This window comes from Xiphophorus hellerii, chromosome 16 (genome assembly GCF_003331165.1).
Source record: "Xiphophorus hellerii strain 12219 chromosome 16, Xiphophorus_hellerii-4.1, whole genome shotgun sequence".
Classification (NCBI taxonomy): Eukaryota; Metazoa; Chordata; class Actinopteri; order Cyprinodontiformes; family Poeciliidae; genus Xiphophorus; species Xiphophorus hellerii.
This window is the reverse complement of record NC_045687.1, coordinates 226,928-250,412: the sequence shown is the minus strand read 5'-3', so window position 1 is coordinate 250,412 and position 23,485 is coordinate 226,928. Positions and strand designations below refer to the sequence as shown.

The 23,485-nt window shown below is 48.1% G+C and overlaps 4 protein-coding genes and 1 long non-coding RNA gene across 9 annotated transcripts; 4 read left to right on the top strand and 1 right to left on the bottom strand.

The window, feature by feature from the left end:
• Positions 1 to 24: 24 nt before the first annotated feature.
• Positions 25 to 2,833, top strand: LOC116734959 (NFATC2-interacting protein). Its single transcript, XM_032586508.1, has 7 exons — positions 25 to 97; positions 949 to 1,035; positions 1,118 to 1,178; positions 1,257 to 1,395; positions 1,478 to 1,558; positions 1,632 to 1,854; positions 2,061 to 2,833. Exons 1-7 carry the CDS (start codon positions 86 to 88, stop codon positions 2,298 to 2,300), a joined length of 843 nt encoding a protein of 280 aa, XP_032442399.1. The 5' UTR covers positions 25 to 85; the 3' UTR covers positions 2,301 to 2,833.
• spns1 (SPNS lysolipid transporter 1, lysophospholipid) lies at positions 2,144 to 10,508 on the top strand. Of its 3 annotated transcripts, XM_032586485.1 has the most exons (13): positions 2,144 to 2,205; positions 5,160 to 5,221; positions 6,504 to 6,706; positions 7,706 to 7,771; positions 7,906 to 8,042; positions 8,113 to 8,264; positions 8,668 to 8,871; positions 8,940 to 9,095; positions 9,167 to 9,356; positions 9,560 to 9,625; positions 9,731 to 9,829; positions 9,923 to 10,091; positions 10,177 to 10,508. In XM_032586485.1, the coding sequence occupies exons 3-13, from the start codon at positions 6,505 to 6,507 to the stop codon at positions 10,245 to 10,247; spliced, it is 1,512 nt and encodes a 503-aa protein (XP_032442376.1). In that variant the 5' UTR covers positions 2,144 to 2,205; positions 5,160 to 5,221; position 6,504; the 3' UTR covers positions 10,248 to 10,508. The 3 variants fall into 3 exon arrangements, with proteins under 3 accessions (XP_032442376.1, XP_032442377.1, XP_032442378.1); XM_032586486.1 differs by lacking the exons at positions 2,144 to 2,205; positions 5,160 to 5,221 and adding an exon at positions 6,306 to 6,417; XM_032586487.1 differs by lacking the exons at positions 2,144 to 2,205; positions 5,160 to 5,221 and having other exon boundaries at positions 6,593 to 6,706; positions 7,608 to 7,771.
• Positions 3,131 to 3,324, bottom strand: LOC116734972 (uncharacterized). Its single transcript, XR_004342298.1, has 2 exons — positions 3,220 to 3,324; positions 3,131 to 3,165 (listed from the first exon to the last, which is right to left on the bottom strand). It is a non-coding gene; the product is annotated as an uncharacterized LOC116734972 (long non-coding RNA).
• LOC116734969 (small ubiquitin-related modifier 2-A-like) lies at positions 3,162 to 3,749 on the top strand. Its single transcript, XM_032586525.1, has 2 exons — positions 3,162 to 3,340; positions 3,417 to 3,749. Exons 1-2 carry the CDS (start codon positions 3,257 to 3,259, stop codon positions 3,576 to 3,578), a joined length of 246 nt encoding a protein of 81 aa, XP_032442416.1. The 5' UTR covers positions 3,162 to 3,256; the 3' UTR covers positions 3,579 to 3,749.
• Positions 10,509 to 10,596: 88 nt separating the features above from the next.
• LOC116734965 (clumping factor B-like) lies at positions 10,597 to 23,023 on the top strand. 3 transcript variants are annotated; one of them, XM_032586519.1, is made up of 14 exons: positions 10,597 to 11,055; positions 18,183 to 18,292; positions 18,423 to 18,462; positions 19,141 to 19,166; positions 19,272 to 19,332; positions 19,488 to 19,549; positions 19,626 to 19,658; positions 20,108 to 20,150; positions 20,233 to 20,282; positions 21,880 to 21,903; positions 21,986 to 22,072; positions 22,182 to 22,202; positions 22,323 to 22,380; positions 22,459 to 23,023. In XM_032586519.1, the coding sequence occupies exons 2-14, from the start codon at positions 18,190 to 18,192 to the stop codon at positions 22,460 to 22,462; spliced, it is 612 nt and encodes a 203-aa protein (XP_032442410.1). In that variant the 5' UTR covers positions 10,597 to 11,055; positions 18,183 to 18,189; the 3' UTR covers positions 22,463 to 23,023. The 3 variants fall into 3 exon arrangements, with proteins under 3 accessions (XP_032442410.1, XP_032442409.1, XP_032442408.1); XM_032586518.1 differs by having other exon boundaries at positions 19,138 to 19,166; positions 21,989 to 22,072; XM_032586517.1 differs by having other exon boundaries at positions 19,138 to 19,166.
• Positions 23,024 to 23,485: the final 462 nt, after the last annotated feature.

The window sequence follows — 23,485 nt, the reverse complement described above, 5'->3', positions numbered from 1 at the left end:
CCGATCACGGAAAATCTCTGCAGTAAACATATTCTCCGACAGTCCGTGAATGTAGCACCAGCTGGCCCTCTGCGCAGAAACAATCATGGCGGACACGGTGAGTGATTGACGAACCTGCTGCCGCTTTTAAAACGCTTCACGCTGGAACCAGGAGGCCTGCCGGCTGTTAGGCAACAAAGGAGAGAAACGGAGGCGGGAAACTTTAGAGACTTTAGAGTTCAACTTTCCTCTGATGCTCCAAATCTGAACATTAGCGTCGCTAGAACGAGTCAGAGTTTTTCACAATAAGGGCTCTGATAAACAGGAAGTAATAAAATATGCTCTATTTATCTGATAATCAGAGGCTGTTTAATGTCATTTCTTACCCTTTTAACATATCATACTCTAATTTGATAACGGTTGTTAAAGGCTTGCTCTGATTGGCTCAGTCTGGCTCCATAATCATGAAATAAATGACGCTGATGAAACTCAGCTAAATGAACCCGACATGTTAATGTCTGCTTCACGGCCCGTGATGCAGTTCGGTTCCGTCAGCGTTGAGTACACCCTGCTCTGTTCTGGAGGTTCGTTTGGACCAGATTTAACTCCTGGTTTACCTGCAGAACAAGCCCACATCACCATCCCTCCACCACCCAGGCTGCAGGTGCTGCTCTGACATTATTGCTTTAAGAAAACAGAATCAGGATAAAAACTAAAGCAGGGATAAAACGGTGCGAGTTAAAGCAGGAGAGATGGAACCAGGCCAGAAGTGGGTGAAAATAAAATCAGTTCTGCAGAAACTCTGGATGTTCAAATGGGATTTAACGACACTGGGGTCATTCTATGTATCTGTCCGCTCCAGAGCAGCAGCCAATCAGAACTGTTCTCATGAGGTCCAGGTTCTGCTCAGCAGCTGACGGTCCGGTCGGATTTGACCTCTGACCTCTTCAGTTCCTGTCATGTCTTCAGGTGTCCAGCAGCGTCATCCAGCCTTCGGCCAAACGCAGACGCCTCAACCCCGCCGCCATCGTCCCAGTCCCCGTCTACTCCAGCAGGGTAAGATGGTTCTGACCCGGTTCTGACCCGTTTCTGGCCTGTTTCTGACCCCAGATCGGATGGGTTGTGTCTGTGTGTCCAGGTGAGCAGCAGTCTGCAGCTGAAGCCCGCAGCATGCCTGCTTGGAGGGAGGGAGAGCTCAGGTAAGGCGCTGCAGCGGCGCTGCCGGCCACCAGGGGGCTCTACCTCTCTGACCGCCTGCTGTTTCCACCTCTGACCAGATGATGGCGGCGATGAGAGCCTGTGGGCGGAGTTTAACCCCCGGAGGCCCGCCTCCAGCACCGCGGTGGTGGAGCTCAGCGACTCCGAGGAGGAACCAGAACCTGGGCGGTTCCGATCCAAACCTGCAGAGAACCAGCTGTGAGTCGGACAGCGGCCGGTTCTGCTCAGTCCAGACGCGCCGTCGCAAACGCAGCGTTGCTAACGTTTCTGTTTGTCCCAGAGGACACGCTGACTGTCCGTCCCCACCGCCGCCTGAGAGCCCGGTCCAGAAGCAGTCCAGCAAGGCCCGGCGGAAGATCAGGTGAGTCCAGTTCTGGTTCAGTTTGGTCCTGGTCGGTTCTGGTTCTGTCTCAGGCCGTCTGTCCTCTGTCCAGTGAGATCAACAAGAAGCTGCTAGCCGTCAGCGCCGTTCTGTCTCCCGAGCCTCTGGATCGGAGAACCGGTCGGCGCCAGAACCGTAGGAACCCAAGGTCCGACCCGAACGACGACAGTGATGATGTCATCATCATGAGCCTGGCGGACGGGTCCGACTCGCCGCGGGAGATTCCACTGAAGATCCGCTGCCGGACTGACGTCCACAAGGTTCCGGTGCTGCCGGTACGTTCAGAACCAAACAGGTCCAAAGCTGCTCTGTCCTCCAGAACCACGACTGGGTCACAGGCCGCTGGTGTGACCCAGGTCAGAACCTGGTCCGGATCAGAACCTGGTCCTGATCCACGGTGGTTCCTGGGTCGGTTCTGTGGAGGATAGTTTGGGTCCGACGGACCGGAAGCGTGACCCGGTTTGTGGCGGTTCTGTTCCAGTCGACCCGACTCAGCGAGGTGTTGGGCCGGCTGGCCGCCATCCTGGAAGTCCCGCCCCCTCGCCTGCTGCTGCTGAGGGAGGAGCTGGAGCTGCCGGCCGGCGCCACCGTGGGCCAGCTGGGCCTCGGCATCGCAGACATCTTAGGTGAGTCACGTGGACCGGACCGGACCGGACCGGTACATAAACTGCTGGTGAGGGAAACAATCAAAATCTCTTCGGAAAGGCAAATAGATCAGTAATCGGATCAATAACACATTTTCTGTTTCAGGTTTAGAGTCGCTCAGTTGGTTTCTCAGTTTATTACCGATTTAATGAAATTTCATGAAAATGTTTCCGAGTTATTTTGTTAGTTTTAGTGAACAATAATCAGGAGGTGTTCCGATCGATCGGCCACCGATCATAATTGGCCGATTTCCGTGAAAAAGCATACGATCGGTGATCGATCAGCGTCTCTTGTTGCCGATCACAAGTATCTGACTTCTCCGCCTGCGTTGCAGCTCGTCTCCTCTTTCCTTCTCGCTGCGCAGCAACAAACGCTGAGCCACGCGGTGAGAAACCTGAACGCCAGCGAACGGGGACGTTCGCGTGTTGCGGCGGAGAATGACCTCGATGGCGAAGCTCGTCACAACGCATCAACACAACCAAGCTAATATGATATTTAAAAACCAAACACTTGATTGATTTGGCTGCATGGAGGCTCAACGCAGGAACCAAAGACGTCCGGATCCAGACAGCAGGTAGAGCAGCGCGGCTTCCAACACGGTCAGAAAGATGAACAATAACTGAAGTCTGGAGCTGCGGAGCGAGACGCCGGTTCTGCTCCGGCTGTTGGACCGCCGCTACTGGAGGTGACATTTCAGACGGAGCCGCAGAACCTGCAGACTGAACAGTCACAGCGAGCAGCAGCTGAGCTGCAGCTGGGAACTGAACCTATGTGGTCAAATATGTCTGTTACGTCTGAATTAGGTCCATTTATTGTCAGATCATTTATACCTAAAGCGAAAAATTAACAGGCGATCGGCAGAGAGCATCTCTAACAATAACCTTAACCAGAACCTCCTGACCAGAACCTCCTGACCCGTACCAGAACCTCCTGACCAGAACCTCCTGACCCGTACCAGAACCTCCAGACCAGAACCTCCTGACCCGTACCAGAACCTCCTGACCCGTCTGTTTGCTGCCAGAATGCGTGGTGATGCCATCGGAGGAGCAGAGCTGCGTCAGCGTGAAGCTGCAGAGCAGAGACAGATCTTCCTCCCAGCTCTTCTTCGTCCACAGAGTTCGTACTCCTCTTCCTCATCTTCATCCTCTGTGCCGTAGCGTCCTGACAGTGTAGCGCCTCCTCTCCCCACCAGGAGGCGCCGCTGAGCTCCGTGTTCTCCCAGTACCTGTCGCGGCTCCCCGCCGGCGCCCGCAGGTCGGTCCGGTTCCACTTCGACGGCTCCAAGGTGGCCGGCAGCCAGACGGCGGCGCAGCTGGAGCTGGAGGACGGAGACATCATCGAAGTTTGGACCTGAAGCTTCGCCGCTGGCTCGGTTCTGTCGGGCTCGGAAACCATCAAACCCTCTGGAGTCCAGTTGGTTGGTCAACAGGTTCCGACTCCACAGCTGCTTTGTATTTGATTCTAAGGATAATATTTAAGTTACTGGACGGGTTCTGGTCTTTCTGCAGAACCACAAATTTACCAGATTGTGTTAATAAATAAAGATTAGAGAATGACACATTTTCACTGAATATTATTTCATTCACTTCTTGTGCCTAAACTGTAGCTCCTCGGCTGTTGCCATGGTTACCAGGGCTGCTCCAGCTGGGGACATCCCTCCAATGGCTCATAGCCGAGCTAATTATTAGCTTAGCATTTTTGCTAACTTTAGAAACGTTTAGCTAGCTTAACTTCCCCTAAGTTAATTTTTCCAGGAAAATGTTCAAGCTTTAATTTTCTTGGCTGTTTTGTAAACTTTTAGTTGACTAAAGTTCAAAATCTTTCAAAGTTTTGGTTAATTCTTCAAATAAATGTTTATATTCATGCTCTTATTTTGAAGTGATTGTTTACGTTGCAGTTCCATTTCCTCTTTTTTTTCCAACAAACTTTAAGCCAGTACTAATTATACAATAAACAGAAGATTTTTACAGACATAATGAACATGGTTGATAAATCCATGAAAAATTCACATGTAAGATTTTTCCAGCCTCTTTTCTCCTTGTGACGTGTCAACATGATGCGCTTCAACGTTAGCATAGCTAACGTTTATGATTAGCGCTACTGGGTTAGCGGTAGCGCTGGTCTCTGCAGTTAGCCTGCTGCTTTTTATCCCTTTTCAAAAATGTAAGTTAAATTAAGACCTGGTTCCATTATTATTATTATTATTATTATTGCGTTGACCTGATATAATCTGAACATTGTTGGAGGCATATTCAGGATATTTAGCTGGTAACTTGTTCAGGCTGCAAAGTTAAATCTCTCAACAGCAACGATTCTGATTCATTCAGAAATTGACTTTTTTATTGTATTATTTATTTTGCCACGGTTGTACTTCTGAATGCCAAAAGATGTAAATAAAATAATGGTTCTGGGGTCATATTTTTTTATTTTTTGACGCACTACATCTTCCACGGCCATCCCATATTTAAATATTGAGTTTTTGCCAGCAGGCTGAATTGTTGACACATTTTAAAGTTGAACATGTTCCATTTGGACCTGGTAATGACTAGAATTGTAAATTAGCCATTTGGTATCGTTTCGTTTTATTTTTTCATTCTATAATTGAACTGAATTTGTGAGCAGCTGTTTTAATCATGGTACCGTCAGGATAAATGTTCGGGGAATTTCCGGTCCATGAAACGTAACCAGTAAATGTGATAAATGTCAGTTTTCTGTGATTTCGCTTCAGTTCCCGGCGAACCGCTGCGGTCACGTGACCCGCTGGTCATGTGAGCCTCAGAGCGGAAGTTTGCTCAGCTGGATGATGGCGGCGGAGAACAACTGACGGCAGAAAACTGTCCAGTTTTATCTCTGATTCCACTTTTCTTCGAACAGCTGGAGGAGTTTTAGCTGTAAGGTGATAACATGACTTTTAATTAATTTTTCTGACTTTCAGTGGGAATATTTTAAACCGGCAGCAGGAGACGGAGAGACAACTGTCCTGATTCATCCTCCCAGGTAAACACCGTCACCAGGTTGGGATGAGCTCTGGGGTTGGTTCATGTCTCCTTGTTTTTAGTTGATGTTTTTGAAGCCGAATTAAAAAGAAAACGTTTCAAAATGTTTCAAGTCCGCTTTTAGTCAATAAAAATAAACATTTAACTTTCTGCGAGGGAAAAATACTCAAATCTGGTGAAATTTTCTTGAAGTTTGGTGCGTCAGAAAACAGCAGATCTTCAGTAGAAATTCTGCTAAAATAAAAAACACATTGATTCTCTACAGAATCTTCCAGAACAAGTATTTCCCCTTTAGTCCCAGACGAGGATGGTGCTGCTGTGGCCAGAGGACGTCACTGTCTTGTCAGCAAATATGGAAATCTGCGTCTGGATTATTCCAGTTTCCAAACAGTCAACATGTGAAAGTTTCTGGAGCAGATTTAAAGCCCTGATAGAAAATCAGAACCTTCCTGTCTTCAGGGAGTTTGTGGAAGCTGGAACAGGCAGGATCTCCTCATTCACTGATGATCTTGTGATGTTGTCGCCTTGTCAGGCTTTTCTTCTGCTGCAGCTCTTCACTCTCTGATGTTTTACAAATTCCACTTTAGTTCCTCTTTCAGCAACAGATGAAGGTGAAACTGCTTCCTCCTCAGAGGTTCACTTTTCCATGTTGATTTCTGTTTTCGTTGTTCTTCATGAAAGGCGGACTGATCTCTGGATGTCGGACGCTCTGCCGTTTCTGTCTGGACCGAAACGTTGACACCGTCTCCTGGTGTTTTGGGGGAAAAGCCTCTAAAATGCTGAACCTGATGTTGCTCATCTGACTGAATTGAAGGAAATGTTGCAGCGTGGATGTGCATGCTTTGACTAGTCAGTGTTTGATCATCACGGTTTCAGCCGTTAACATGCCCGCCTGCTGTTTCCAGCTGATTTCTTTCTTCATGCAGCGACTCGTCAACTCGCTGCGGCTGTTTTAGTCTCAAGTTGCTGTCGGGTCAGAAAAGCCAGTAGAGGAAAAGCCGTCTTCAGCTCGTCTTCCTGTTGGAAACCGGATTCATATTCACAGACGTCACCGACTGCTTACAGCATTTATCAGACTTTCTCTGCTGCAGGGCAACGGATCCGGAGATCTGACGTTCAGCAGAACCGGTCCATGAAGGAGGTTCAGGAACAGAACCGACTGTTTTAAGTCTTACTCTCCAGTTCTTTATTTTTTCAGTTGAGGAAGATTTTCTAAACTTAAAACATGTTAGAAACAGAAAAGCAGCAGATAGTGAGATGGGTTGTCTTCTCCTCATCCGCAGCATGTCTCTGGGTCAGCGCTCGTCCGACTCGGCGCCGCTCTTCTCCTCCGACAGCGAGGCGCCGGAGGAGGCGGCCGGGCGGCATGCGGGGGACGACGAGGAGGAGGAGGCCAGCGGCGTGTCGGGGGTCCGCGCAAAGCTCATCGTCTGCATCCTCTGCTACATCAACCTGCTCAACTACATGGACCGCTTCACCGTGGCAGGTAGGAGCCGCCTGCATTTCCTCCAGATTCAGCAGAAACCCTGACCTCTGACCCCTAACCCTTTAGGCTGAGGGCCAGAAATCAGGAAGCAGTCTGGATTTATTTCAGTGAATTTCATGTTGTTTCGGTTGAAGCAGGAAGAAGGTGGAGCTGCTGGTCATCACTGTCAGATCCTCAAAAACATTTTAGTCCAGAAGCTTTAACAGTAAACCAGAGGAAAGGCCTTGGAGGGGTCAAAGGTCAAACCCAAACCATCTGAAGTCCATCAGGCTTCAGAGAGGAAGATTATTCCCAGGAGGATAACATATCAAAGAGTGGCCAACATTCCCAGTAGGGGTGGCCAATTCCACCAGAATGCTAATAGTGGAGCTAATTTTAGCTTAGCAATTTTGCTAACTTTGAAAATATTTAGTGCACTTAGCTTCCCCTAAGTTAATTTCCTAGAAAAATTCTAAAGCAAGTTTTCTTGGCTGTTTTATAACCGTTCAGTTGAATAAAGTTCAACATCTGTGCTAAAGTTTTCATTATGCTCTTATTTTGAAGGGGATAAAGCCAGTTTCCTCTCCTTTCAGTCTCTTTTTTTCCCAGTTACTTTATTTAAAACCAGAAACAGACGAGAACAAACTAAAACCCACAGCAGGACGTAAACATACGGGCCTTATGGAACATGTCAAAATTAAGAGGTTTCTTTCAGATGTGACTTGAATTGACGTTAGCTCTGTAGCGTTAGCTTCCTCTAAATACCATGTCGTTGTAGCATTAGCTTGGAGTGAGTCATCAACACAACAATGAGTGGCATGTAGAGGACGGATCGTAGGTGAATGCAGTGGTTACAGGGACGTCCTGCCGATCTGACGTTGTGTTTTTATGTATTTATGTTTGTTTATCGGTTCTGGATCAGGTTCTTGTTGCTGTGCTACAGTTTTTTGCTGCTGCTTCCTGGACAAATTTCTCCTGCGGGAGACGAATAATGATCTGACCTTGGCCTCCTCCCTCCAGGAGTTCTTCCGGACATCGAGAACTACTTCCAGATCGACGATGGAACGTCCGGCCTGTTGCAGACAGGTGAGACGGCTTTCCTGGTCCAGAACCACATTGATCCTGGTCGGGTTCTGATCCAGATCCCCGGGTCGGTCCAGTAGCAGAAGGGGTCTGGTTCTGTATCGGCTCCATGGACCTGAAACCGTTTCTTTCTTCAGTTTTTATCTGCAGCTACATGGTGCTGGCTCCTGTGTTTGGTTACCTTGGCGACAGGTACAACAGGAAGTACATCATGTGCGGCGGCATCGCCTTCTGGTCCGTGGTGACCCTGGCCAGCTCCTTCACCCCCCAGCAGGTGAGCGGCTCCAGAACCTGCCAGTCCCAGAACCAGTTCTGGTCTCTGACGGTGATTTTTGCGGCCGCAGCATTTCTGGGCCCTGCTGCTGACCCGAGGCCTGGTCGGCGTCGGCGAGGCCAGCTACTCCACCATCGCCCCCACCATCATCGCCGACCTCTACGTCAAGGAGAAGAGGACCAGCATGCTCTCTGTCTTCTACTTCGCTATCCCTGTGGGCAGGTCAGTCACCTGCAGCCTGACCTCTGACCAATCAGCTTTCATAGAAATTTGAGCTTTTTGAGGTCAATAATTCCTGAGTCTTGATGAAAAGTGGCAGATTGTTTAGTTTAAACTGGAACTTTTCATCATTATTTATTCCTAAAAGCTGTAAGTTAATTTAGTTTTATCGATTTGTTCTAGAAAAGGTTTTACAGTGATGAACATCATCCGCTCTGATCCATGTAAGCAACTTATAAAAACCTGATCAGGGCAGAAAATTCACATCAGAGCTGGTTTCATCTGCAGCACTGTGATTGGCCGGTCCTTTTGATGACATCACAGGTTCCTGGTCCAATCAGATGATTATTAGCAGCAGATGATCAGAGTCTTGATATTTTGGTGTGTGTGGTCTTCCTGCTGCCAGCGGCCTGGGCTACATCGTGGGGTCGCAGGTCAGCGCCTTGGCCCAGAACTGGCACTGGGCTCTGCGGGTGACCCCGGCGCTCGGCCTCATCGCCGTCCTGCTGCTGCTCTTCGTGGTCCGGGAGCCGAAGCGAGGCGCCGTGGAGGCACGGGCCGAGCTGCACCAGACCAGCTGGCTGACCGACCTGCGGGCGCTCAGCAGGAAGTAGGTGACCTCAGGCGGAGGAGCGCCTCGCCGCTCGCCTCGCCGCTGACCGTCTGTTCTCTACGCAGCCGGAGCTTCGTCCTGTCCACTCTGGGTTTCACGGCTGTGGCGTTCGTGACGGGCTCCCTGGCGCTCTGGGCGCCGACCTTCCTGTTCAGAGCCGCCGTGTTCTCTGGGCAGAAGGCGCCGTGCGCGGACGAGGCCCACTGCGCCTCCTCAGAGAGGTGGCTCCTCCCCCTCGCCGTCTGCCGCCTCCAGGCCCGCAGCGATCCTGACCCTGTTTCCTCCTCCGCAGCCTGATCTTCGGCATCATCACCGTCATCACTGGCGTGCTGGGCGTGTTCAGCGGCGTCCAGGTGAGTCGACGCCTCAGGAAGAAGACGTCCCGAGCTGACCCGTATGTGTGCGCCGCCGGCCTGCTGCTGTCGGCGCCGTTCCTCTATCTGGCCATCGTGTTCGCTCAGGGAAGCACCGCCGCCACATACGTGAGTTCAGAACACACACAGCGGGTTCTGGTTCTGGTCCTGCTCAGTTTGGTTGTTTCAATGGATTTAATGAACGTTTCAGTCAGTAATTATTGATCATTGATTATCAGTAATTATCAACGTCAGACAGTCAAAATCTGATCCTTGGTGTTTCAGCCATTATAACCTCTTCCTCTCCTCCTCCTCCTCCTCCTCCTCCTCAGGTCTTCATCTTCCTAGGAGAGACCTTCCTGTCCATGAACTGGGCCATCGTTGCCGACATCCTGCTGGTGAGAACCTTCGTCTCAGATATTTGCAGGTCCGATCAGGACCGCACTGTGAGGTTCTCCAGAACCTGTCGGTGACCCGGTTTCGTCCCGTCTCCCTGTGTTCAGTACGTCGTGGTTCCGACCCGCCGCTCCACAGCTGAAGCTCTGCAGATCGTCGTCTCTCACCTGCTGGGAGACGCTGGGAGTCCCTACATGATCGGAGTGGTGAGTCCTTCGGGACCGGACCGGGACCGCCTGTTTTGCAGTGGCCTAGTCAAGGCCTAGTCAAAGCCTAACGTCATCTCTCCCGTGCCGCAGCTCTCCGACTCTCTGAGGAGGTCCGACTCCTTCCTGTGGCGGTTCCGCTCCCTGCAGCTGTCTCTGCTGCTCTGCGCCTTCGTCGCCGTGGTGGGCGGGGCTTTCTTCCTCGCCACCGCCCTCTTCGTGGAGGGCGACCGGACCCGGGCGGAGAGCCACGTCCCCGCAGGTGAGCCCCGCCTTCTGCCTCCAGATCTGCCCGACCGGAACCGGTACCGGACCTCCTGAGTGACAGATGTTTGTTGTGGTTCCAGCTGACGAGCCCATCGTGGTTCCGAAGAGCGGGCGGTCCACTCGCGTGCCGGTGTCCAGTGTCCTGATCTGAAGCCCCGCCCCCTGCGCCTGATTGGCCCGTCCTCCAGAGCTGAGACGGAACCGGGGAGCGGTTCGGCCGACCCGTTTGGAGCGGCCTCCAGAACCATGTAGCTCTGTTTTATAACGTCAGTAATCTGGTGTGGAGCTTCTGATGAAGAAGTTCTGACCCGGTTCCGGATGTTTCTGGGTTTTATTATTTAAAATTTGCTTTTAATTCATGTTTGATTTTAGCCTGATTTTTGTTAAAAACAAAATAAAAGTTTATCTTTCAGCTTCTTGTGTTTTTATTGGGAACCAGCAGAAATATCAACTTTAACAGTTCAAAGAAAGAAAAAAGATTTGATTGATTTTCTCCTGCAGAATGTTTTTTATTAAGCTCATTTCTACCCGGTTCTGTTCTGTCCTGGCCCGGCTCGGAGCTGTGCTGATGGTGCTGGTTCTGGTCGGGTTCTGCAGCAGCAGCAGCAGCAGGTGCGGCGGCGCTGCTTCCTGTGTCGTGTGGTTTCCTGTCTGTAGGTGGAGGATGTTCAGGCGGTTGCTGCAGCCGCCGCAGTTGATTGGTCGAGGCGTCTGTGTGAAGTCGTCACTCGACGCTGCAGAGGAGCCGCTGCGGCACAACGGCTGGTCGGCCCACTCAGCCTCGCCCAGCGCCGCCGGTACCGCCCGGCCGTGACTCAGACCCGCAGAGGCTTCGGACGCCGGCGTCGGGCGCCGCCGACGCCACGCGACTCAGTGAGACGGCAGACATCTTGGAAGATGGTGGCTCTCTGGCTGCAGTAGCTGATCTGGATCTTCGGCGCCGAGTCTCTGGGCTGCAGGTGGGTTCCTCCTGGCGGCTCCCTCAGTACCACTCCACCTCCGCCGCACTCCGAGCACTTCGGTTCTGATCGCTGCGTGAACAGAACTACCGACCCGTTCTGGTTTGTCACGTTCCGGTTTCCTGTTCTGATCCGCCGCCGACTGCAGCAGGAAGGCGGCATCAGAGCGGCGCCGCCTTCCTGCTGCAGGGAGAAGAACGGCATCAGAACCGGGACGGGCCCGTTCTGACCCGGAGGTCGGTTCCAAAGCTGTTCGGTGGAAAGGTACCAAACTCCAACTTCAGAAGCGGCTCTCTGTGACCCGGCCTGCTTCTGGCCGGTTCCATGTTCTGACTCGGTTCTGGTTGGTTCTAGGTTCTGACCAGTTCCAGGTTCTGGCACAATTCTGAACCCGGTTCTGGCTGGAAGGTAGGCTGACTTCTTGCAGTCGGTTCTGACCCAGTTGTGGAACTGGCAGGAAGTCGGTGACTGCTTCAACGTTGCTTTTTTTTTTTCAGCGCCTTCTGATCGGTTCTGGTTCCGAGCGGTTCTGGTTCTGTGTTTTCAGGATCATCTTGGGAATTGTTAAAATGTTCGATGAGTGAAAACGGAATCATGAGAATCGGATCCGTTTCAATATTCATTTTTGATTTCTGTTTGAACCCAAAGTAATATATTTGGTTCTGGTCCGGTCCGGTCCATCACAGACGACACCGCAGCCGAGGATATGCAGAGAAAGTTGAGTGGAAGGAAAAAGTGTGAGAAATATCTGCACCAGGAAAACTGGAGCAGATTGTGGGAGACTTCCTGGGTTTGGACCACAGCTGGAACCAGAACCAGAGGAGTCACCACACAGACGGATCCAGGACTTGGACTATACCACCGCAGTCCTGAACCAGAGACAAGTTCTGACAGCAGGTCTCGTCCAGAACTAGCCGGGATTCTGGTTCTGGTTCTGTTGGGTCGGTGTTGGATTGTCTTTCCTCATTTCTTCAGATTTTCTTCCAGATCAATGTTTTGCTTCGGACCTTAAAAATCTGGATTTCTGGGTCGCTTCAGAACTTTTTGGACCAACTGACGTGATGTGTGTCGGGTCCCATTTGGTTCTGGTTCTGGAGAATCTGTTGCCCTGTTTGGATTTTTTTGGTTCAGATTTCTGGACGTTGTTTGGGTTTAATTCGCAGTTCTGAGTCGGGTCAGTTTGGACCCGTCCAGTACATCTTCTACCTGTTGGTTCTGCTCCAGAACCAGGAGGTTTCAGAATGGGTCTGGGTGGGTCTGGTTCTGGAAGTTTTCTGGACTTTGGCCCGTATTTTAGATCCATATTGTCTTATATCCTGGAATATTTATTTCTGGGCTTTTGGTTCTGGACGGGTTCGAGGGGTTCCGGACCCCCAGTCTGGGCCTGGGTTTTGGTTCTGGACGGGTTCGGTCTTGATGTTTAATGGTTTTGTTAAATCCTCCTTCAGTTGGGTCAGAAATGGATCCCGGACGTTTTGTGTTGAATCAGTTTGGACTAAGGTTCTGGTTGGACCCGCTCTGGCACTGAAATATTCCGGACCTCGTCTTCGACACGGCCGCCTGCAGCTCTGTGGTGTACATGGACTCATCAGAACCGGTTCTGTTTGGCTGCAGGTCCAGTCCAAGCTTCAACGGGAAGATGTGGGGAGCCTCCGGCCCGGCCAGGCCCGGCCCGGCCCGGCGCTGGAAGCCTGTTCTGTGTTTTTGCTCAGGATGTTGTGCTGCAGCTCAGCGAACGGTTTGATCTCGGCTTCCTGCCTCGCTTCCTTCCTGACCCGGTTCTGTCGGCCTGTTGGCTTCTGGGTTCAACATGGCTGCCGCTCCAAACGATGCCATGGTGACGTCGGTTCTGACTGTCTGCTGAGTTCGGACTCGCTGGTTCTGAAACAGAGAGAAAATGATCAGATCCGTACGGCCGCCATGACGGCCACATTGGGTTCTTACTCAAGGAAACATGCGGTTCTGATCCGGTTAACGATGCGATTCTGCTGTGACCCAAAGGACTGAAAGCGGAAAGCTGCCGGTTCTGTTGCTGGAACTGGACCATCCTTGCTCCATGGTTCTGATGGAGAGTCAGGTGGTTCTGGTTCTGCACCGGTCTGGAGTCCAGATTTGGTACTCTACAGATTGAACCGGATCAGAACTTCCTGTTTGTTATTTTTACTGGACTTTGTTTCATGTGGTTCCGAGTGACTTTTAATTCTGAAGGTTTGCGGATTTAAAATTTTATTTTAAACTGGTTTCTAAACTGGTTTCAGGCTGCAGGTGAACTGGACTTTTTCCAGTTTACTTTTCTCAGTCGGTTCTGGATTTGGACATAAATCAGTTTTAATTCAGTTTAATTAGTTTTTGAATTTTTCTTCTTGTTGGTTTTGGACTTTGGTTCCTGAAGTTTTGCTTTTGGTGGCTGAACTGGTTTTCCTGGCCGTGTAACTGGTTCCACTGCTGCTGGGAAGTTGACATTTTGGGACCAGTTGGGTTTTTGGTCGCTGCTCTGATCAAAGCTTTGGATTTAAATGCAGTTCAGTGTGAACCTGGTTCCAACCCCACCAGGCTCGGTTCCGACTGTTTTTTGGATCTTGTTTCTGAGTTAATTTAAAGCTGGCTCTGTTGGGTTTGTCTGGTTAGAAACTCTGCTCTGGTTCTGGTTCTGCTGGGATTATTTGTTCTGGACCAGCTTCTTGCTTCAGCTTCTTCCTAACTATAACCAACGTCTTTGACTCCTTCCAGTCTGGTTTTCGTGCTCACCACAGCACGGAGACCGCCCTCGTAAAAGTGTTCAATGACATCCATATAAATACGGACTGTGGCAGAACCACAGTGCTGGTTCTGTTGGACCTCAGTGCAGCTTTTGACACTGTTGACCAGTGTCAAAAGCTAGAGAGTTGGGTCGGAGTCTCCGGTCCTGTGCTTAACTGGTTTGAATCCTACATAAAGAACAGGGATTTCTTTGTTTCAATTGAAAACTTTTCATCAAAGAGGTCAAAGGTCACATGTGGGGTACCCCAAGGTTCAATCCTAGGGCCCCTCTTATTCAATATTTATATGCTCCCACTAGCTCAGGTTATAACAGGAAATAATATTAGCTACCATAACTATGCAGATGACACACAGCTCTACATTACGATGTCACCAGGTGACCTTTGACCCCATCCAATCACTGAACAGAAGCTTAGAGCAGATAAATGTGTGGATGTGCCAAAACTTTCTCCAGCTGAACAGAAACAAAACTGAAGTTATTATTTTTGGACCTAAAGAGGAACGATCTAGAGTCATAGATCTAGAGTTATAGATCTAGAGTCAATGCACAGCTTCAGTTATTACAACTGAAAACCAGCGATCAGCCCGAAACCTGGGAGCAGTGATGGACTCTGACCTGAACCTCCAGAGCCACATAAAGACAGTTACAAAGTCGGCCTTCTATCACCTGAAGAACATTTCCAGGATTAAAGGACTAATGTCTCAGCCAGATCTAGAGAAACTCATCCATGCCTTCATCTTCAGTCGCATTGATTATTGCAACAGCGTCTTCACAGGTCTGTCCAACAAATCAATCAAACAGCTGCAGCTGATCCAGAATGCTGCTGCTGGCGTTCTGACTAAAACCAGGAAGATAGAGCACATAACACCAGTTTTAAAGTCCCTCCACTGGCTCCCTGTAGCTCAAAGAATAGACTTTAAAATACTGATAGTTTACAAATCACTGAACGGCTTAGCACCACAATACATTAAAGATCTGCTTTTATTGTATCAACCTTCCAGACCTCTCAGGTTCTGGTTCTGGTTCTGCTCTGCATCCCCAGAACCAGAACCAAACGAGGAGAAGCAGCTTTCAGCATCTATGCACCACAAATTTGGAACAAACTTCCAGAAAACTGTAAAACAGCTGAAACACTGACTTCTTTTAAATCTCAACTAAAAACCCACCTGTTTAGGATTGTATTTGAAATGTAATCAATTACAAATTTATTGATGGAACTTGACTTAATGATTGATTCTATATTGCTTTGTGTTTCTGTGTTTGTAATGATGTAAAGCACTTTGAAATGCCTTGCTGCTGAAATGTGCTATACAAATCAAATTTGATTGATTGATTGCTGACGTCTGAAGGGAAACGTCTGTCGATCAGATCAGAAACATCCGGAGCGACGGCCTGGAGAATCCAAACCTGGAATATTCTGGAATTTTTACTGGGTTTGAACTGATTGGCAGCCATGTTTCCAGACCCAACTGGTTTGTGACCAGAACTGAACTGGGTTCAGCCTGAGGCGTTTTCCAGTTTCAGCGACCGCCTGACCTGCTCTGCTGTCCAGCAGCTCAGCTGGAGGAACGGAAACGCCTGCTGTTCACACCTTCCTTCCTCTACAGCAGTGGTTCTTAACCCTGTTTGAGGTACCGAACCCAGCAGTTTCATATGCACATTCACCGAACCCTTCTGTAGTGATAAATCAAATATGATTTTTTTCCAAATTCAAGACATAGGAATATACAGTATATATATGTTTTTTTTACTGGTACACAAAATGAACCGTGCATGAACATCACCTTGATCAAAGAACAAAACCAACACAACTCACAACAAATGACATACCTGCAAATCAGTGTGACTTCTGCTGTTGTTTTTGAGAGACCAGTTCAGATATGCGTGGCTTCACCTTGGCAAATGCTACTCTCATGTCATTTTCACAGCAAAGTCTGTTCCTTTTCTTTGTTTTTATGTCCAGCATCCTGGAAAAGGATTGTTCGCAGAGATATGTTGTAACAAATGGTATAAAAATTCCAGGGCTTTCTTAGCAATAATTGGGTACTTTTCCAACTGCTAACACCAAAACGTTGAGAGTGTTGTTGTTCTGAAGAGTTGCTGTTGAACCTGGCTCTGCTGAATTTCAATGATTTCGTCGAGGTATTCATAATTGACATCTGCTGTCTCAACAGCAAACGTGAACGGCTGTCTCACCCATGCTGGATATGACTCTCTTGTAGGGAAATATCCGTCGAGAGACTTTGCAAGCTCATCTAAGTGCGTGGCAATTGTTTGCTTCAGTTCCATGGATACAGAAATGTCTCCGATTCCAGACACATCTTCGATCTTACTTACATAGACGTCCAGAAGGGGAAAGTTTGTGAAGTTATTGTTCTCTGTTCGTTTCCATAACGGTAGTTTTTTTTTGAAAAGCCTTCAGGTTTTCTTCAGCTTCCATGATGTTGACTCCACCACCCTGCATCTGCTGATTGAGATGATTTAGAGCTGCGAATATATCAGCCATGTACGCTAAAATGAGAATGAACTCAGGATTTTTGAAGCAATCTGCATGACAATGTTGGTGCTCTTGCAAAAACAGGGCTAATTCCACACGCATGGCAAAAACACGATTCAGCACCTGTCCCCGGGATAACCACCGAACATTAGAATGGAGGAGTACCTCGAATTCAGAGCCCATTTCTTTACACAACTCACTGAAGATGCGGTGCCTCAGAGCACTATTTCGCACATAGTTCACACATTCCACTACAGTTTTTAATACTTCTGCCATTTTTGGAGGCAAGGTTTTTGTTGCCAACGCATGCCTGTGCAGAATACAATGCGTAACAATGATGTGTGGTGCATTGGCTTTTACTAGCGCACCAAAACCAGACTTTCTTCCCAGCATGACTGGAGCTCCATCCGTACAAACTGCAGAAACCATATCCCATGAAAGATTGTTGTCTCTGAGGAAGTCATCCACAAGCTTCTTCACATCGGCTGCCTTAGTTGTTGTTGTAAGAGGCTTACAAAATAAAAACTCTTCTTTTATGATGTTGTCTTTCACATAGCGCACGAAAACAGCAAGCTGGCTTAGATTAGAAACGTCTGTGGTCTCGTCGAGTTGAAGGCTGAATTTTGCCGGACTTGAAATTAGATCTGCGGCTACTTGAGCCAAGATGTCTTTACTCATGCACTCTATTCTGTCACTGATGGTGTCATTTGAAAGAGGAATTTGGGATAATTTACCTTCGGCAGCTGTTCCGAGTATCAGATTCGCCATCTTTAACGCCACTGGTTTTATGAGTGTTTCACCGATGGTGAAACACTTGCCCTGCTTTGCGATCAGGTAAGCAACTTCGTACGATGCAGTGAGGATCGGTTTGTTCCTGGGTACAAATCCAAGAGCAGGCAGAGTGGCCCTTTCATCGAATCTGGCTCTTTTCACCTTGAATTCAGCGAGCGTTGTGTTCTTGTATTCCCCATCTCCATGCAGCTTCAAGAAGTGTTCCTTCAGTTTTGCTGGTGCGAGACTAGAGTTGCTCAACTTGACATTGCAAATCATGCAGATAGGACGCTGACTCCCATCACGTTCCGTGATACATGTGAATCCATGTTGTACATATTCATCCGACCACTTTCTTTTTTTGCTTGACATAGTTAGTATGGATTAAAACATTAAGAAAGAAACCACACGGTGACTACTGAGCACGCTAAATTCCCCGCAGTACTGATTGGCCAATTAATGTAACGTGATCACCTGCAGCAAGTGATGGCCAAGCGGGGCGTGTCATGATGAATTTACATAATTGATCAAATTGATGTTACAAAAATATTCGTGGCGGAGGCTCCGCCGAACCCCAGAGACCGACTCACCGAACCCCTAGGGTTCGATCAAACCCCAGTTAAGAACCACTGCTCTACAGGAAATGTTCTGACCCGGTTCGGTTCCGCTCCACTTCAGACCCACTGAACAGGTTTTTAACTTACTGAGCGATTTAACAATTGGATTGAATTTCCATGAAATAAAGAGAAACCGATGGAAGACACTGGAACACCAGACCAAAGGAGCAAAACCCTTTGGACGGGTCCGGTTGGGTCAGAACCCTTTGGTCTGGAGTAAATGGCTGAACAAGGTGTCGGCCTTTTCAGCTCTTCATGCCGCGCTTGAAAAGTCAAGAGGTGTTGTCCAATCAGAGCGTCTCATAGCAGCCAATCAAAGGAACGTTTAGTTTCTGATGGGACAGAAATGAAAACCAAATCAAGTTCAAGGTTCATTTTGAACTGATCTGGGTTCAGCCTCTCTGGTTCTGGTCTACCTGTTCAGCCTCTCTGGTTCTGGTCTACCTGTTCAGCCGGTCTCCTGGTTGCGTTTCGTCCTCAGATGAACGATGGACGTCTCCTGGCTGTCTCTGCTCATGATGGCCGCCGCCGTCGCTGCCTCCGTCCTGCTGGCCGCCGTCTGCTTGGACTGCGGCAACAAAAGTCCTCTGGGTGAGACGAAGCGCCGCCTCGCACATTAAGACGTGGCAGAGATGACTTCCTGTGGTTTTACAGTCGGACCTCTGAAACCACGCCGACACCAGAACTGTGTGATGTTTGAAGTGTCGTTTTGTGTCTGCAGCCTCCATCAGCCAGACGGCGGCATCAGAGGAATACGTCCCGTAAGTCTCCTGTCTTCTGACCCATTTGGTTGCAGTCCAGAAACACCATCAGCTCATCCACCTTAATGCTTTAATGGCAGCTCCACATGAATGACACACTGGCTGCTTTTCATGCTGCTGACTGTAAATGTTTCCACTCTTTAGCTTGCAAACTTTTCTTTCCACTCCTAACTCAACATTTCTCCATTCACTGCGTTTGTCCCTCCATCCGTTTTCCTGCTAGCTGATTGATCAGTGTCCTTCTGCCACTCTTCCTCTTCCTCATCGTAAATCCACGTTAGTTTTTCTGCTTGTTTCCTCCAACTAGCAGATCAGTGATGTTTCCATCATCAACCTGCTAGAAACATCGACTGAAATGGTTTCCTGGCTTTGCTAACCTACTTTAGCGGTTAGCTTAGCATACCTTAACGTACCTTAACATTTAGCTTAGCGTACTTTAAAAGGTAGCTTAACGTACCTTTCCAGCTATAACTCATGAATTCCCCCATAACGACAGCCGGATGAACAATTCAGAGTCATGAACTGTTTTTTCTTGAAAACTGATCAATTTTTGCTGCTTCAGATTTGATGCTTTTGTCGACATTTAAATGAATTGTTTCCATTTAATGACTGGATGAGTTTTAATTACCTGGAAAAAACAGAAACAAAAACAAAAATCTCTTTTCTTTCTGTCAGAAGTTCTGGATTCATCGTTGTCCATCCATGTGAGTCTAAAACATCCATCCATCATCCATCCATCATCCATCATCCATCCATCCATCCAATCATCATCTATCCTAATAATGATGTTTTCTCTCTGGTCGGTCCAGTTGCCGGTCAGGCCCGGTTGGACCAGAACCTGGTCCACTCTCCCCCCATCCTGAAGCCTCAGTGAGTGTCTTCTCTTTAAACCAGATCAGAGTTTAGTTTGGATTAACACGCCAACAGTCAGTCAGAATGTTTCTGGTTTCCTCAAATGAAAACGGAGGCCCTTCACATTAAAAGCCTTTATTTCTGTTTTTTAAATCTGCTTTTGTTTCTTTCAGCCCGATCCCTGCTGGTCGTGGTTCTGGCCAGCCACTCCGGCCCTACACACCGACAGAAACCGGTGGGTTGGTTGGTTCTTCATCAGGAACCGTTTCTCTTCCTGTGGGCGTTTCTCAGCTGATGTTTTCCTTCCACAGAGAGCAACCCGAGTTACGAGAACCCGGCCCCGGGTAAGAGCCGCCATCTTTCCTCTGAGCCAGATTAGAGACGAAGCCGAGCGGCGGCGGATGTTCTTTATCTGTTCATCTGCAGACCACAGCAGGCACAACGAGTCTTCATGAGAGCGATGGAAACGCTCTTAAAGAACGCAGCCCACTTTCTAACCTCCTCAGTCTAAACTGAGTTTAAACTCAATTAGCTTCAGTTTAAAGCCACAATCTGGATCTTGTTCCTAGTCAGATGGAGGAAACTAACTGGGACGACTAGGAGCTAGTGAGATGCACCTGCTTATCTTGGCACTTGGACCTGGTTTGAATCTGGCATCTGGCTTAGAGACTCGTTTGGGTTAATGATGCCTGTTATTTGGACGGGACTTGGACTGAGTGAGGGACTAGTCAGGTGAGGAAACGGGTCGTTGTGATCTACAGAACATGAGAATCTTTTTCATCTTTTTCCACAGAAACGGATTTTCCCGACAGCGACGCTGAAGGCAATGGATACATGTAGGTCCGATCCAAGTCCTGCTAGTCCAGTCCAGTTCCCTCCAGAAACTGACCAGATCCCCTTTTTCTCTGATTTCTGCAGAGAGGTCCTTCCTGAAACCGAGCCGAGCCGAGCCTCCACTCCCAGTTTAGGTACTGGAAACTCTTCAGACCAGAGTTCTGATCCAAATGGACCTGGCTCCATTTTATTTTGTTTCGTGAAACAGAGACCGATGTTTTGACCGTTAGCTGGAACCAGGAATGTTTCTGGAGGAGAAAAATGTTTATGGGTCACTCAGACATTTCACCAGCCAGTTTTTCTTTGTGTGTAACATTTTTGCTTCAATCCAACCCCCACCAGTACCAGCTCAATATGGTTCTTAACTCTAAGAAAACCAATTAACTACAGATTAATTTACATAAAGTGTGGACACCCCGACACAGGGTGGAGCAAGAAGTTCACTTTAAGTAATTACTAACAACAAACTTCACTCAACGCTAACTTTCTACAATCGGTCCTATGTTGAACATTTCCACATTTTGGCTACGACTTCCCAGATAGTATCTAGTGAAGATGTCTCTAGTGTTTTATTTTAAGTATTGAGTAATTTAAGTAATTCTATTAATAGCTGTTTTTTAACGGCCGCCATCATGTGTTATCTAACTACCTGCTAGCTTGCCTGTAGCTTCCCCCTCCTGACTCCCGTTCACACACACCTGCCCTCCCTCACACACACCTGCCGCCTGCCTCTTCATGAACATTTCCTTCCTACCGGGTTGCAGCAGATAATCAATCTGTTCTTGGTCACGTCTCTCTCATCACCCTTCGACAGCAACAAATCCCCCGAGTCCTGAATCTGCTCCAGCGGTCAGACTTCGTGTAGTAAACATATCGGTACATTTTTCTGGATGGACTCAGGTGCTGTTAGTTTTTGTTCCCGCGGGTTTTCTTGACCCGCCGCGTCACATATCCGCTCGTTTCTCTCTAACTCAGGTTAGCCAATGGCGCCATTTGTAATTTCAGACGAGTGGGGCGGGGAAGGCTGGCCAAGGAGGGATTTCATTGGATAAGCCCAATGTCCTTCGATAAAATCAACCAATGGGCTGTCGTGGTCTAGAAAAATTACATTTGATATACTTTGTTAAATTACGAGAGCCCGAGGCTACGGAACCGTATTGCCATCACGGAGGGGGGAAATAAATGCGCTATCACGTTATAACATGATGCTTATCTTTTTTAAACCTAATAATATGAATATGTTGTATAAACGTCATAATCAACTTGTTTAAACTTGATAGTTCCATCTCCAGCAGGTGGCGGCAGTGGGCTTTCCGTGCAGGCATAAAGAAGGCTAGCACAGTGGCTAACAGGAGTTGGTCTAGTTTTCCTTCATGCTCGGTCTAAACATGGAGAGATGATGATACTGGATATGTTTTTGGCTCAGCCAAGTGTTTGTTAGCATGTTCAGTCGCTGGCGGTTAGCCTGTCTGTTAGCATGTTTAGTTACTGGCAGTTAGCCTGTCTGTTAGCATGTTCAGTCGCTGGCGGTTAGCCTGCCTGTTAGCATGTTCAGTCGCTGGCGGTTAGCCTGTCTGTTAGCATGTTCAGTCGCTGGTGGTTAGCCTGTCTGTTAGCATGTTTAGTTACTGGCGGTTAGCCTGTCTGTTAGCATGTTCAGTCGCTGGCGGTTAGCCTGTCTGTTAGCATGTTCAGTTGCTGGTTGTTAGCATGTCTGGTTTCTCTCCACAGATAGTGCCGACTACGTCAACCTTGGTAAGTTTCTGTTTGCAGCTCAAAGAATAAAAAGTTCCTGGTTCTTTTTTCTCTTTGCTTTTAGTTTCTTCTCTTGTTTCAGAAGATGAAAATAAAAAACAAGCTTTGGAACCGGAACCAGAGCCAGACCAGGACTCGGACTCAGACTCGGACTCAGAATCTGATCACAGTAAGTCTACGTGTGCCGATCTGGCGCTGATTGGACGGTCTCACCTCTTCAGAACGTTCTGGGTTCGGTTCTGATGATCCATCAGTTCTTCTCTGTTTTCTTCCTCCAGACTACGAGAACGTGAAGTCAGGTGAGTCAAACACCTGGCCTCTCTACTGGACCGTTCCGGACGGGACAGAAACCCAGAAACCTTTTTTCTAGAACCTGTACTCAGAACTGGGTTCTGAAGTTCGCCTTCCTGCTTTTCTAGCAAACGGATCTCCTGCAGCCTCGACGCCGGACGAAGACGATGAGAATTACGTGAACCTGTAGGTGGAGGAACTCACCTGCCAGGTAAACCTCCACCTGGGGAGCCGGAGCCAACCCAGTCTACTTCCTGCTTTCAGATGATCCGGTTGGCCCAGCAGGAGGACCGGTTCTGACAGCTCTTCATCCTCATCTTCATCAGAACCAGGATCCTCCACCCTCCTTTTACATTGCTGTTTCACCTCTTAGCTTGATTTCTGTAAACTTTGACTAGACCTCTAGACTGACTTGAGCGGCTAATTTAAGGTTAAATAATCTGACTGACGGGGAGCTAAAGATGAGGGTGATGGACTGAGGCCCTTCCAGCCTCTGGGACGGTTTGACTGATGTGAAGCCAATAAAAGTGTTTCTATTAATGAGAAGGGTAGAAATACTTTTTAATATATTTTATTCAAATAAAAGTAGAAAGGGATTTTTTTGATTTGGAAGTTTTCTATTTTCCAACCATCAAACAAACTTCTTGGTTTGAATCTGCCAAGAATATGAACAGTAAGAACGAAAAATGCTCCGATGAGGAGGAGGAGGAAATATGAACGTCTCAAGTTTCTGTGGGAATATTGAAGCTCCAGAACCGAAACACGATTTTGATCATCCAAGATTTTCTCCATCTCTTGGATGATCCAGCGGCTTCAGAAACAAATCAGGTCAATTATCCAATCAACTGGACAAAATGTCTGTTTAGTGACATTTTCACCATGTCACTCGTTCATGGACGCCGGTTTATGATTGATTGAGGCTGAATGCCCAAATTATTGCTGTTAACTTTTGAATATGTAACTTTTCAAATGACACACATGAAAGGAAACCTCTGACTTACTTGGATAGGCAAATGCGAAGGTCAGAGGTCAACCAGTCATTCTGGATGAAATGGAGACAGTCTGGGAACACAGCCCTGTTTAACATCATGTTGCTCTAACCGGGATTAAATAATCCAACAATCCTAATCTGTTAGAACGAGCTGACGCAGACTCCTTAATCTAGATTGGGTTGTCTCTCCGTGTTTCTGCTTTGACTCTCCAGATTTTTCAATAATCTGAATTATTATTGATCACCGTTTATCTAAAGCTTCGCGTTCACCTCCTGAGAATTTCCTTTAAATGTGACTTT